A 14,189-nucleotide genomic window follows, 5' to 3' on the forward strand; every position below is an offset into this window, starting at 1 on the left:
ATGATTTTTAGTCATTTATTTTGTGATAAAATTGACATTTTTAATAAAGCCAAAAGTCATTTAGAGCTGAGTAAATTAATCTCATTTAGAAAGAAACTTTGCAGTATAGCATGTTGTTTTAATATCTAAATGTTGTGAAAATAATAAGTTTATTCCTTTTTCATTATAGCGTATTCATTTTTTTCACATTTTAAAAGCCCCATTTTAAAAGAACATGTTACTACACAACAGGGATGCAACCAGCAAAATCCAAAACTGGGACAAACTTCAGAACAACACTGTTGTTTCATCAAATAAATTGTAAGGAAAATAATTGGAGAGAGAAGATTGGAGATGAAGGGAGCCCTGTAATATTGCCCTCGGGGTGAGGATATTCACACTCCAGTCTCCTACTCTCAGGAGCTGAATAACTTATGCCCACTCACTTCCCTTCCATGTGAGTCTTTTTTTTCCCCATCTGTTAAATGATGGGGTTAGATCATGTCCAACTCTGAAATTCTAAAAAGGTTAGTAATAAGAATAGAATCAGATGAGGGGTCGGTGGTATAGAGCCTGAGGCTAGATCCCATTAGCCTTATGGATGTGTCCCCGTTAGGTCAGCCCACTCTAGCTCTTGCCAGTGTGTGAGCCACCTTCTAGGGCTCTGCTCACAGAGGTTGCACAGCACAAAGGGTAAGGTCCTGGAATCAGATTGCCTGTCACCAGGAACATGACTATGAATAGTTATGCACCTTGATTTTCCAGTGTGCAAAATAGAGGTTGTGGGGATTAAATGAGATCATGTATGCAGAGGACTTAGAACACACACAAATACACACAAAAGAGAGGCTTTAAAAAGATTTGAGCCAGTGTCAATGTGTGGACCATATTTAGATTTCAATTCAAATAAACGAACTTAAAAAACATTCATTACACTTATGATACAATTTTAAATTTGGATACTGCCTGGATATTGGATAATATTGAGGAATTGTGGCTAATATATTTAAGACATTATAATAGTATTCTGGCTGTGTTTAAAAAAAAGAGAGAGAGCACACCCTGTTCTTTTAGAGATATATCCTGAAATGTTTAAAGATGAAATGAAAAAAAATCAATTTTAAAAGTAAGTGTCCTGGGGTAAATTCATATAAATATCTGCGGATGGCCTCTACCTAACTCTCCAGCCTTATTTCTCCCAACACTCCAAGTCCCAGCCACTCCAAACTCCCTTTGGTTCACTGAGTGTGCATTCTCTCTCTCGATCCGGTGCCTTCACTGCATTCTCTGCCTGGGAGCCCTTCCCCATCTCTATCTTCTGTCTGTCTTGCATCCTTCCTTCAGTGTTTGGTCGGATGTCCCCTCCTCTAGGAATCCTATCCTGCCACGCCCAGGCTGGGTTTAGCACCCCTCCACTCCATACAGCTGATCTGGATGGCTACCCTGCGTTCTAACTGTGTATTTTGCTGTTTCCTCCGATGGACTATGATTTTTTTGAGATCAGGGATTGTGTACTTCATCTTCAAACCTTAAGAATTAGAGACTGTGAATGATTTCTAGAAGATGTAAGAGGTTGGACTAAGACAGTGATAGGAGGAATAGAGAGCAGAGAGGTTGAAATAGAAGGGATGGAATTTGCTGCCTGACTGGATTTGGGAGGAGGAGGGCGGGGAGGAGTCCAAGGTGACCCCGAGGTTCCTAAGATGGAAGGTTTAGCTGAGGTCGAGATATGGGACTCCATGTGCTCTAGTGGAGGAAGTGATGTGTTTTCATGGACACATTAAGTTTGAAATGCTATAACGTGATTCTGAAAAAGATAGTGTTCAGTTACAAACAGTACAGCACAATTTAGTCAGAAAAAGCACTGAATTTAAAGCCAAGAGCCCGGAGTTCTAGCTCTGCCAGTTAATAGCTTTATGACTTTGAGCAAGTCGCTTAACTCCTCTTATCCAATTTTTTCTCCCTAAAAAATGTTTGGTCCATCAACCTCTGGGTCGTGGGTCCAGTGTCTTCCACCACACCACTCTAGAGTGGTTGTTCCACGGGTATGGGCATAAAGTTAGTTATACAAGATGAGTAAGTTCCAGAATCTGCTGTATAACACAATGCCTATAGTTAATGGTAAGGTATTGTGCACTTAAAAATTTGTTAAGAGGGTAGATCTCAGGTTAAGTGTTTTTACCACAAAAAAAAAAAATTCACAAAAACAACAAAGGGACACAAGGAAGCTTTGGGAGGTAATGAGTATGATTATTACCTTGACTGTGGTGATAGTAACATGAGTGTATGTCCAAACTCACCAAATGGTATACATTAATTATGTGCAACTTTTTGTATACCCATTATACCTCAATGAAGCTGGGGGAAAGTGCTTGATAACACTTTCTCCACCTTCCCCAAAGTAGTTATCAGAGTAGTATCGGTAGTAGGTGTTGATTTGCATACAATAGAAAATAAAAGTGAGGGGCCTGTCCCATGGTGCAGTGGTTAAGCATGCACATTCCACTTTGGCGGCCCGGGGTTCACTGGTTCGGATCCCGGCTGCGGACATGGCACCACTTGGCAAGCCATGCTGTGGTAGGCGTCCCACATATAAATAGAGGAAGATGGGCACGTCTCAGGGCCAGTCTCCCTCAGAAAAAAGAGGAGGATTGGTAGTAGTTAGCTCAGGCCTAATCTTCCTCAAAAAAAAAAAAAAAGAAAGAAAGAAAAGAAAACTGAGAAACGAAATTTTGAAATTGGAAGGGAGAAAGTGAATGAATCATTATTTTAAGTATCTATTTTTAATTTAGCATTGGTCAGAAAAGGAGGGATAAAGTGGGACCTGGCAAAGAATGGGAAGACTGAAAATGGCCAATAAAAGGTTTATGCTACTTTATAAGTAAAGGGATTAATATTTTCTGGAATGTATCTTCTGCAGATAAGAAGCCAACTCTATCAGGAGGAAGAGTACCAAGGCTCTGAGCAGGAAAGAATGAGGAATGAAATCTGCGACCTAACAGAGGAGCTTCATCAGAAGGAGATCACTATAGCAACTATCATGAAGAAAGCTGCCCTTCTGGAAAGACAGTTAAAAATGGAGTTAGAAATAAAAGAAAAAATGTTAGCAAAACAACAGGTATGCAAGCGGGCAGCACAGCACCTGTCCAGGTCACTCTCCTGCTCAGTGCAGATAACAGCCTTCACTATTGACTAATAAAGCATTGCATTTCTCAGTGTTCTTTCTGAGACTAGTGTCAGAGAAATGCTTTGTGGAGTCACATAAAAGCTTTGTGAGATAATGCAAAGTGTCATCCAAAAAGAACGAGGGAAATAAATGACAGCACAAGATAATTTCATTAAATCTCATCCTAACATTTTCTTGTAACTCATATTTTGACCACCTCCCACAGTATGCTCTAGTCAAGGATTTCTTCCTGAATTTGTTTTCTATAGTTCCCTTCCATTAACATTTTTATCCTTTAAGAAATACCCCTCTACTCCAGCTTTTCTTAGATACTTCCCACCCCATTTCATAAATTTATTTTAGGGTTTTTAAAAATGGATGTTTAAACATGAAAATTAGTTAATATTTACTGAACATTGACTCAATGCACAGCATGGTTCATGGGGAAAAACAGCAGTTACAACATTCTACTGTTAAAATACTGCAAGTAACTGCTAATCCTTCCTTCTTCCCTCCCTTCCCCCCTTCTTCCCTCCTACCTTCCTTCCTTCCTTCCTTCCTTCCTCCCTCCCTCCCTCCCTTCCTTCCTTTCTTCCTTCCTTCCTATTTCTTTTGAAATTCATTCAGTCCTTTACTCATCATCAAATTGGTGACCTGCTATTGAAAGTGTGGGGTTTATCTGCTTTTTTTAAAACCCCAAATCTAGAGGTTTTGAGAGCACCATTCAATAATTTTCTAGGCATTTGGGGGTCACTTCGCAGATAACATGGCTATTTAAATCCTCTGTATTATAAAAACAAGAAAAGATTTGCCTTTGCCCAATTACAAGCCTTAAACCGTGATTAATCTGTACAGTACACAAGAAAATAGCACAGATGGGATAGTAGCATTGGTTGTACCTGTATAGGAAAGGCATTTTACAGGTGTTAATAGTGATCTAGGTAGTTGGATTATAAGTGATTTTTATTTTCACCTTTATATTCTTCTATATTTTTAAGTTTTTGTGAGGGAGAATATATTTTGTAATTTAAAAAAGTAAATCTTTAAGGGAAGTGTTTTACATAGAAATGAGACCTAGATAAGTAAAAGGGTAGATACTATGTCTAGGTGTCAAGGAAAAGAAATTAGGGGGGAAAAAAAACTAGGAGACAAAATGGAAGAAAGAAGGGAATTTGGCAGAAATATCAGAAGGAAAAAAATTAAACATGGAAGTCATTATTTGCATATTGTAAAAATTAATCAGGTAGTGAAGAAATTTAATGGACAGTGTTATTCAAACATGTTTTTAGAATTGTGATTTTCTGGTGATAGATTGCATACAAAGGAAAATGGAAGTGAGAAATGGAATTTTGGAATTGGAAAGAAAAGAGTAAATGGATCATTATTGTAAATATTTGTTTTTAATTTAGCACTGATCAGAAAAGGAGGGTAAAGTGGGGCCTGCCAAAGATAGAACTGAATGAGAATATCTGATTTGTGGTGATCGTGCCTAAGAAGTGTTTCCCTTCACTACGCTTAGAAAATATTATATTAACAAAATAAAATTAAGTTTAATAGAATTGTGAGCTTTTATTACAAATTTTACATTCACTTTAACCTACTAATCTCCTTTCAGGTCTCAGATATGAGATATAAAGCTGTCAGAACTGAAAACACACATCTAAAAGGAATGATGGGAGATTTAGACCCTGGACGGTACCTGGTAATATGCTGAAATCATTCTGTAATTGAACAGAGAGATGACTGTGTTGGTCAGGGTTTACCCAGACATTATTTACTGAGTGCTTCCCAGGCATCGGGCATGCAGGAATGGGGTGGCAAATTATCTTGCACTTGGATTGAACTTACTTTTATCTTCAGGCTAGAACATTTGAGTTTCTAGTTTTCTCCTTTATTCTTTTCTTGGATTGGGTTCAGTTCTGATCTTTTCCTCAAACATGCTACTCCCTTGCTTTTGCTCTTGCTGTTGCCTCTGAAATCCTACATCCTACGTGGCCTGACTCAAGCATCAACCTTCACCTTGATGAAGCCACCCCTGAATCTCCAGTCAAAATGGATTGTTCCATCCACACTTGGTTTGTGTTTTGATCCGACTTGTTTTATAGCTTGTCACTTCCCCCTCTGGATGGTGGACAGGGACCATGTCTTAATGTTTAATCTTATCCTTGATGGCCTCACGGCATCAGGGATATAGTAAGTGTTTAGTGAATGTTGGTTGAATAAAAAGAAGAACAAACAAATGGATGATTGAGGATTGCCCTTTTGGTTTTAACCAGTGGCTCTACAGGTTTATGCAAGACAACTTAAACAGGCTCTGTGTACTTGTTCTCATAATAGTCCATATTCTAGCATCAAAGAGTGGGAACATTCTGGAAGCATTCTGCCTTCCTCTTTCAGCCTGGTTATAGACCCTGTGATTGGAGAATTGATGGATAAAAAGTAGAGTATATGTGGTTTACCTATCTATTACATAAAATCTCTGTGACAGCTAGGACTTTTTTTTTTTTTAATTAATATTATGGTAGATTACAACCTTGTGAGATTTCAGTTGTACATTATTGTTAGTCATGTTGTGGGTACACCACTTCCCCCTTTGTGCCCTCCCGCCACCCCACCTTTTCCCTGGTAACCACCGATCAGTTCTCCTTGTCAATATGTTAACTTCCACCTATGAGTGGAGTCATATAGAGTTTGTCTTTCTCTGTCTGGCTTATTTCGCTTAACATAATACCCTTGAGGTCCATCCATGTTGCTGTGAATGGGCCAATTTTGTCCTTTTTATGGCTGAGTAGTATTCCATTGTGTATATATACCATATCTTCTTTATCCAATCATCAGTTTCTGGGCATTTAGGTTGGTTCCACGTCTTGGCTATTGTAAATAATGCTGCGATGAACATAGGGGTGCAAGGGACTCTTGGGATTTCTGATTTCAGGTTCTTAGGATAGATACCCAGTAATGGGATGGCTGGGTCATAGGGTATTTCTATTTTTAACTTTTTGAGAAATCTCCATACTGTTTTCCATAGTGGCTGTACCAGTTTGCATTCCCACCAGCAGTGTATGAGGGTTCCTTTTTCTCCACAACCTCTCCAACATTTGTCGCTCTTGGTTTTGTATGTTTTTGCCAATCTAACGGGTGTAAGGTGATATCTTAGTGTAGTTTTGATTTGCATTTCCCTGATGATTAGCGATGATGAACATCTTTTCATGTGTCTATTGGCCATACTTATATCTTCTTTGAGAAATGTCTGTTCATGTCCTCTGCCCTTTTTTTGATCGGGTTGTTTGTTTTTTTGTTGTTAAGCTGTATGAGTTCTTTGTATATTATGGAGATTAACCCTTTGTCGGAAAAGTGGCTTGTAAATATTTTTTCCCAATTAGTGGGCTGTTTTTTTGTTTCAATCCTGTTTTCCCTTGCCTTGAAGAAACTCTTTAGTCTAATGAAGTCCCATTTGTTTATTCTTTCTATTGTTTCCCTCAACTGAGGAGTTATAGTGTCCAAAAAGATTCTTTTGAAACTGATGTCAAAGAGTGTACTGCCTATATACTCTTCTAGAAGACTTATTGTTTCAGGCCTAATCTTTAGGTCTTTTATCCATTTTGAGTTTATTTTGGTGTGTGGTGAAAAAGAATGGTCAATTTTCAATCTTTTGCATGTGGCTGTCCAGTTTTCCCAGCACCATTTGTTGAAGAGACTTTCTTTTCTCCAATGTAGGCCCTCTGCTCCTTTGTCAAAGATTAGCTGTCCCTAGATGTGTGGTTTTATCTCTGGGCTTTCAATTCTGTTCCATTGATCTGTGGACCTGTTTTTGTACCAGTACCATGCTGTTTTGATCACTGTAGCTTTGTAGTATGTTTTGAAATCGGGGATTGTGATTCCTCCGGCTTTTTTTTCTTACTCAGGATTGCTTTAGCAAGTCGCGGTCTTTTGTTGCCCCATATGAATTTTAGGATTCTTTGTTCAATTTCTGTAAAGAATGTCCTTGGGATTCTGATTGGGATAGCATTGAATCTGTAGATTGCTTTAGGTAGTATGGACATTTTAACTATGTTTATTCTTCCAATCCATGTGCATGGAATGTCTTTCCATCTCTTTATGTCATCGTCAATTTCTTTCAAGAAAGTCTTGTAGTTTTCATTGTATAAATCCTTCACTTCCTTGGTTAAATTTATCCCAAGGTATTTAATTCTTTTCGTTGAGATTGTGAATGGGACAGCTAGGACTTTTATTTCTAAACACAAGACACACAAAAAGTTAAATTGGATCCTATCCCTGTGAGCGTCTTTTTTACTTTCACAAAATTGTTTTTGTGTTATTTTTTAAAACTTCAGTCTGAATGTTTAAAGTGTGTGCTCTCCATCGTCACAGCCCTCACTGAGACTGCCTCACTCTGGCTCCTGTAGGCATTTGGCTTTGTTCATTTATTTGTTGTGTTTTTTTGAGAAATAAAACCCATAAAGATGAGTAAAGAAGAAGTTAATTATCCTCACTCCCACCCCAATCCTAGTTTGGGTTCCAGAGATATCCAATGCTAACAACTAGTGTGTAGCATTCTAGAACTTGTTCCTTGCTCGTGCACACATGTAGAAGGGATGGGTGTTCTTTTACAGAAATAAATGTATAATATTTGCAGTATTCTAAACTGCCTTTTGACTATTTATCATGAACATCTCTACAAGTTAGTAGAGAAACATTTTTCTTTTTCCTAATTTCTTAGGAAAAATAAATATACACATAAATATATGTAATTTTTAATATATTGAATCATAACTTACATACTAGTGATTTTAATGCACTCTTTTTTTTTCTTGCTTCTCTCCTTCTCCTGTCTGCCATTTCTCTACCCACCTCATATACCATCCACCAGATAACACGTGTTAATTATTCAGTATGTATCATTTTGTACTTTTTCATATGTATGAATTCATATATATAAATGTGTGTGTGAATATATATACACATATATGTGTATGTACTCATATATCTTTGTTGGGGTTTTAACTTTAATTGGATTACATTGTACACACTCCCCTGTGTCCTGCTTTTGTTCACTCAACAATATCCTGTGCAAATCCTTACAAGTCAACTAGTTTAGGTTTCATTCTGTATAATGTCTATTTCATTCTGTATAATGGCTTAATAATATCCCATGACGTGAATGTATCAAAATTTACTCAACTGTTTTTTAGAATGAATTCATTCATAATTAATTCAATTCTGTTTTTAGATTTTTGCACAAAGAAACAATACTGTAAAAAACATCCTTATACATATATCTTGGAATAGCTTCCTAAAGACTGGAATTGCTGATTCAAAGGATATATATGCTTTAATTTTAAAACATTTGTTGTCAAATCATATTTCTACCATCTCTGTATGAGAATACCTTTTTCATTCATCCTTACCAGCAATGGGGTGTTATCGCTCTTTTAAATTTTTGTCTGTCTAATGAGTGTAAAGAGATTTCTCAGTAGTACTTTAATTTGCATTTCCCTGACTACAGTTAGCATATATTTGTATATTTATTGGCAGTGTACTGTGAATTAGTTATAGTCTTTGCTCATTTTTCTGTTGGGCTTTTTCTTGGCAATTTATAACAGCACTTCTCTAAATTTGTTGTTTGTACTTTTATTTATGATATCCTTTTGCCATATAAAAAGGTTTAAACTTTTATTTGTCAAACATGTATATCTTCTGTTTGTAGCTTCTGAATTTCCTTCCTTGAATGACAGGTTCCTTCCAACATCTAGATAGTAATATATAGTTTCTTAGAGGTTCTTCAAAGATTTTTATATTTTTCATCTAAGTCTTTAATACATTTGAATTGTAATTTTGCATGTGATATAAAGCAGGAACCCAATTTAAATTTTTATATGAATGTTAAGCTCAATTTATCCAGTTTCTCCTGATAATTTCCTGTTGAATTCTATTTGGAATTAAGTTTATATATTAACTTTGAAAGAATTGGTATTTTTATGATAGTACATTTTCCCATCCAAGAATATGACATGGCTTTCCATTTCTTCATATCTTATTTTATGCTCTTCAATAAGATCTTACAATTTTCTTTGTATAGGTTCTGTGCCTTTCTTTTTAAATTTATTCTCAGATATTTTATAATTCTTGTCACTTGTGCAAGTGGAATATTTTCCTTTTTCCATATCTAAGAACTTACTACTAACGTAGAAAACAAGCCAAATTTATTTTTTAATGCTAGTAGACATTTTACTAGAGATTCTTAAGTTTTTCTGAGATACTCATATCAACACAAATAGTTTTCTCCCTCCTTTTCTACTGTTCATATTAGTTATTTTTGTTATACTGCATTTGCTAAAACCTTGAAGAGAATATTAAATAATAACTGATTGCTGATAAATTTGTCTAATTTCTGATTTTATAAATTGTTTTAGAGTTTTACTATTTAGGATAATATTTGCTCTTGATTTATGGTCTTTATTTTATCTTTCTACTCCTGATCCACTTAGAGTTTTTAGGACTTGCTGCTGGTTTTTATTAAATGCCTTTTCAGCATATATGACATCATGTGGTTTTTGTCTGTTAATTTGTTCATGTGTAATAGACTATGGTTGACAGACTTCCTGATATTGATCTACCTTTGACTTCCTGGAATGAACCTTCTTGGTCATTGTACTCATTTGCTAGAGCTGTCCTAACAAAGTACCACAACCTGGGTAGCTTAAAACAATAGAAACTTATTGTTGTACAGTTCTCGAAGCTACAAGTCCAAAATCAAGGTGTCAACAGGGCCATGCTCTCTCTGAAACCTGTAGGGGAGGATTCTTCCTTGCCTCTTTATAGCTTCTAGTGATCTGACAGCAATCTTTGGTAACCTTTGGCTTGTAGATGCATCACTCGAATCCTCTGTCTTCACATGGCCCTCTTCTTCCTGTATCTTCATGTTGTCTTCCCTCCATGCATGTCTGTCTCTGTGTCCAGATTTCTCCTTTTTGTAGAACACTTATCATTTTGGATTAGGGCCCACACTAATGACCACATTTTCACTTGATTACCTTTGTAAAGATCCTATTTCCAAATAAGGTCACATTCTGAGGTACTGAGGGTTAAGACTTCAACATATCTTTTGGGGGGTACAAAGTTCAACCGTAAAGGTCATACTCTAACACTTTTGATATATTATATATTGCAGGATTCCATGTGATATTTTATTTAGAAATTAAGATCTTTGTGTATAAATGAGATTTGTATATAGTTCTCTTTTTTTCCACTTGTTTTAAAGTTATGCTGGCTTTATAACGTAAATTGGGAGCTTTCCATCTTTATGAATGTTCTAGAATATTAGAATTCATCAGTTCTTTAAAAGTTAGAGGGAACTTAGCTGTGAAACCATCTGGACATTGAAGTTTCAGTGAAGTAGACCTGAAATTACTTTTCCATTCTCTTTTAGGATACTTTGTGTATTCAAATTTCACTTCTTAAGTTGCTTTTGGTAATTTGTATTTTTCTAAGAAATTTTTACCCATTCCAATTGTCTTGTTACCACAGGTAGTAATATCCTACAATTCCTCCCTTCTCTTCCATATTCTGTGTTTATGTTTCCTTTCTTATTCCTAAACTTGTATAGTTTAGCTCCCTGTCTTTCTTTTAAGGCTGGCACACAAAAGGATTATTTGTTTTAATTGTATTTTAAAGGATTAGCTTTTGAACTTATTGTTATTTCATCTATTTTTTCTAATTTCGTTATTTTTAGCTTTTATCAATTTCCTCTTCCTAGCTTGTTGTATTTTGTTGCACTGTGTCTAGTTTCTAAAGGTAAGTACTAACTTTCTTAATTTTAGTTCTTTTTTCTCTAATTGTAAAGGTTTTTAAAGCTATGTATGTTCGTCTGGATATAGCTTTTGCTGCATCCCATGGTTTCGCTGTGAAACGTTCTCCTATGTGTTTCTTTCCAAATGCACTGTCCCAGTCATAGAGTATAGTAGGCATGGTCTTTGAGAGCAGGGAGACCTGGCATGCTCATGAGAGCTAGTGTAAGCCCTCCGAGCCCTTCCCGGGTTATGTGGCCCTGCTTTGCTTTGAGGGAGTAAAGGGTTAGAAATATATATGGGTCAGGGGAGATGCAGCAAGATGCCAGCTTCCAAGTCTCCCTCACTCCTCAAAACAAAAATATTAGAAAATGTGTATCCCACAAGGAAATTAGCACTCAAGTTTCAATGAAGTTAGCCAGTTTCAAATTGATTCCTTAAAACTTCTTCTTTTTTCCCAGCTTTATTGAGGTATAAGTGACAAATAAAATTGATACATTTAAATCGTGCAAAGTGATGATTTGATGTACCCGTACACTGTGAAACGATTACCACAATCAGGTTAATTAACACATCTGTCACCTCACATAGTTATCATTTGTGTGTGTGTTTGTGGTGGAATATTTAAGATCTACTCTTTTAGCAAATTCCAGGTATACAATACAGTATTATTAACTATAGTCACCATACTGTACATTAGATCCCCAGAACTTATTCATCTTATAAATGAAAGTTTGTGTTCTTTCACTCAGCATCTACCCATTTCTCCCAATAACGAATGGCAGGATTTCCTTCTTTTTTGTGGCTGAATAATATACCATTTTCTCTAGCCATTCATCTGTTGACAGACACTTAGGTTGTTTCCATATCTTGGCTATTGTGAATAATGCTGCACTGAACATATCTCTTTGAAATATCTTCCCTTTTCTCCATATCCTTACCACCGTTTTTTATCTCTTGTCTTTTTGATAATAGCCATCCTAACAAGTGTGAAGTGATAGCTCATTGTGGTTTTGATTTGCATTTCCCTGATTATTAGTAATATTGATCACCTTTTCATGTACCTGTTGGCCATTCATATGACTTCTTTGTTAAAATGTCTATTCAGGCCCTTTGCCCATTTTTAAATTATATATATTTATATATATGTATATATGTAAATTATATATACACATATTTGCTATTGAGTTGTATGAGTGCCTTGTATATTTCAGAAATTAACCCCTTATCAGATATACATTCTGCAAATATTTTTTCCTTTTCCGTAGATTGCCTCTTCACTCTATTGATGGTTTCCTTTGCTATGCAGGAAGCTTTTTAGTTTGATGTAGTCTCACTTGTCTATTTTTGCTTTTGTTGTCTGTGCTTTTGGAGTTATCTCCAAAAAATCATTGCCAGGACCAATATGAAGTAGCTATTTCCCCTATGTTTTCTTGGAGTTTTACAGTTTTAGGTCTTACATTTAAGTCTTTAATCCATTTCAAGTTAATTTTTGTGAGTGGTATAAGATAAGGTTCCACTTTCATTCTTTTGCTTGTGAATATCCAGTTTTCCCGAAAACGTTTATTGAAGAGACTGTCCTTTCCCCATCGTGTGTTCTTGGCTCCCTTGTTGAAGATTAGTTGACTGTACATGTGTGAGTTTATTTCTGGGCTCTCTATTCTGTTCTCTATCCATTGCATGCTGCAATCACCACAGAATGTTTTCATTTGTTCTATAAATATTTTTTGAATGCCTACTATGTGTTTGGCAGTGTTCTAGGATTGTGAATAAGTCAGACGAGATCTTTGAACTCACGGGGCTTAATATTAGTAGAAGGAGACCATACCTTACTGGATACAGACAATTAACTGGATAATCACACTAGAGAGAGAGGAGAGTGCAGAGTGTGGGGGCCCTGATAGGGGTTACCTAACCCCATCATGGGGGTCAGAAAAGGCACCTGAGGAGCAGATAGCCTGACAGATTGGTAGGAATGAGTCATGGTGAGGGAAGAGAATGTGCAAAGACTAGGATTGAGAAAGAGTCAGGGAGAACTATGAAACAACAAAGAGCTGCTATTCGTTGGGTGTTTACTACATCCTTACACTCTGCTGAACACTTTACATTCAATCGTGTCTATATCCTTACAACAAGTATGTGGGGTAGGTATTACTTTCCCCATTTCACAGAAAAAGAAATGAAATCTTTAAGTTTCTGAGTAACTTGCTCAAGCTCGTAAGTTAGTTTTGGATAACTCCAAATGCATGATATTAACTGTAATAATATTCTGTGGTTCTGTCCATTTCTTCTGTTTTCTTCACAGACTTCTTGCCCTACTGTTCCAGACTCTACTCATTATGCCAACTTTGCCTTGGTCCTCGGCTCCTCTTGCTTTATGCTTTCCCTTAAAGCATAGGTCCATCAACCACCTCGAGTTCTCTCTTCTGGATCATACAGTGGCTTCCAGGCTGTCCACTTCTCACACCACCTGTGCATTCCTTACAAAACCTTTCCTTATGTTATTCTTCCATTCAAGAACAAGTGCTCAATTTCCCAAAGGAAGTCAGAACTCTTCATATTCCATGGCTTCCGTAACCTGGCTCACCCGTTTTATTTCCCCTTAGTGACCCACACAAACCCTCTGCTATAGCTAGACCTGCCTTAGTCTCATTTCTCACGCTCTTTCTTGCTTCCAGACCTTCATGTATGCTTTTCCTTCTACCTGAAAATCCCCTTTTCCTCCTTCACATGCTCATGCCCTATTAATGTTTCAAGTCTCTCAGCATAAATTTTACACGTTATACAAAATCCTCCCTAATTTTCCTCTGTTCTGGTAAGTGTTCTGTTGAAGCCATCATAACATCCTTTACTTAACACCTATCATAGCACAATATTAAAATTTCCTCTTTCTTGTCAGCTACCCATCCCCTTGCCGTAGGCTCATTGAGGGCAGTTATGGTCCTTCCTTGTTTACCATTATATCTCAGCAGTGAAAAAATATTTTGTTAGATGAGTGAATGAACAAAGGAATGAGTGAATGAATCCATTATATGTCCTCCACTGATGCTTTTCCTTCACTTTACCAAAGTAAAAACATATCCTTTACTAAATCCTACCAGTCCCTTAAGACCTAGATTCAATTTTCTCTCCTCCGTGAATTCATCTGTTTACTCTAGGCCTCATTTATTTCTCTTTTCTTTGGCTTTCTTCAGCACTGCTAGTTATAATAATTTAGCACTAAGTTTTGAATTGCCTTTTTTAATTTTTTAGTTGTT

At 36.5% G+C, this 14,189-nt stretch overlaps 1 protein-coding gene across 3 annotated transcripts in view; it reads left to right on the forward strand.

The window, feature by feature from the left end:
- Positions 1 to 14,189, forward strand: part of DEUP1 (deuterosome assembly protein 1) — an 88,354-nt gene that overhangs the window by 51,913 nt on the left and 22,252 nt on the right. For all 3 annotated transcript variants that reach the window (XM_046637498.1, XM_046637500.1, XM_046637499.1), the window contains 2 exons: positions 2,900 to 3,097; positions 4,761 to 4,847. In XM_046637498.1, the coding sequence (XP_046493454.1) occupies positions 2,900 to 3,097; positions 4,761 to 4,847 (285 nt within the window). The remainder of the gene's footprint in view (positions 1 to 2,899; positions 3,098 to 4,760; positions 4,848 to 14,189) is intronic.

Source organism: Equus quagga, chromosome 14 (assembly GCF_021613505.1).
Source record: "Equus quagga isolate Etosha38 chromosome 14, UCLA_HA_Equagga_1.0, whole genome shotgun sequence".
Lineage (NCBI taxonomy): Eukaryota > Metazoa > Chordata > Mammalia > Perissodactyla > Equidae > Equus > Equus quagga.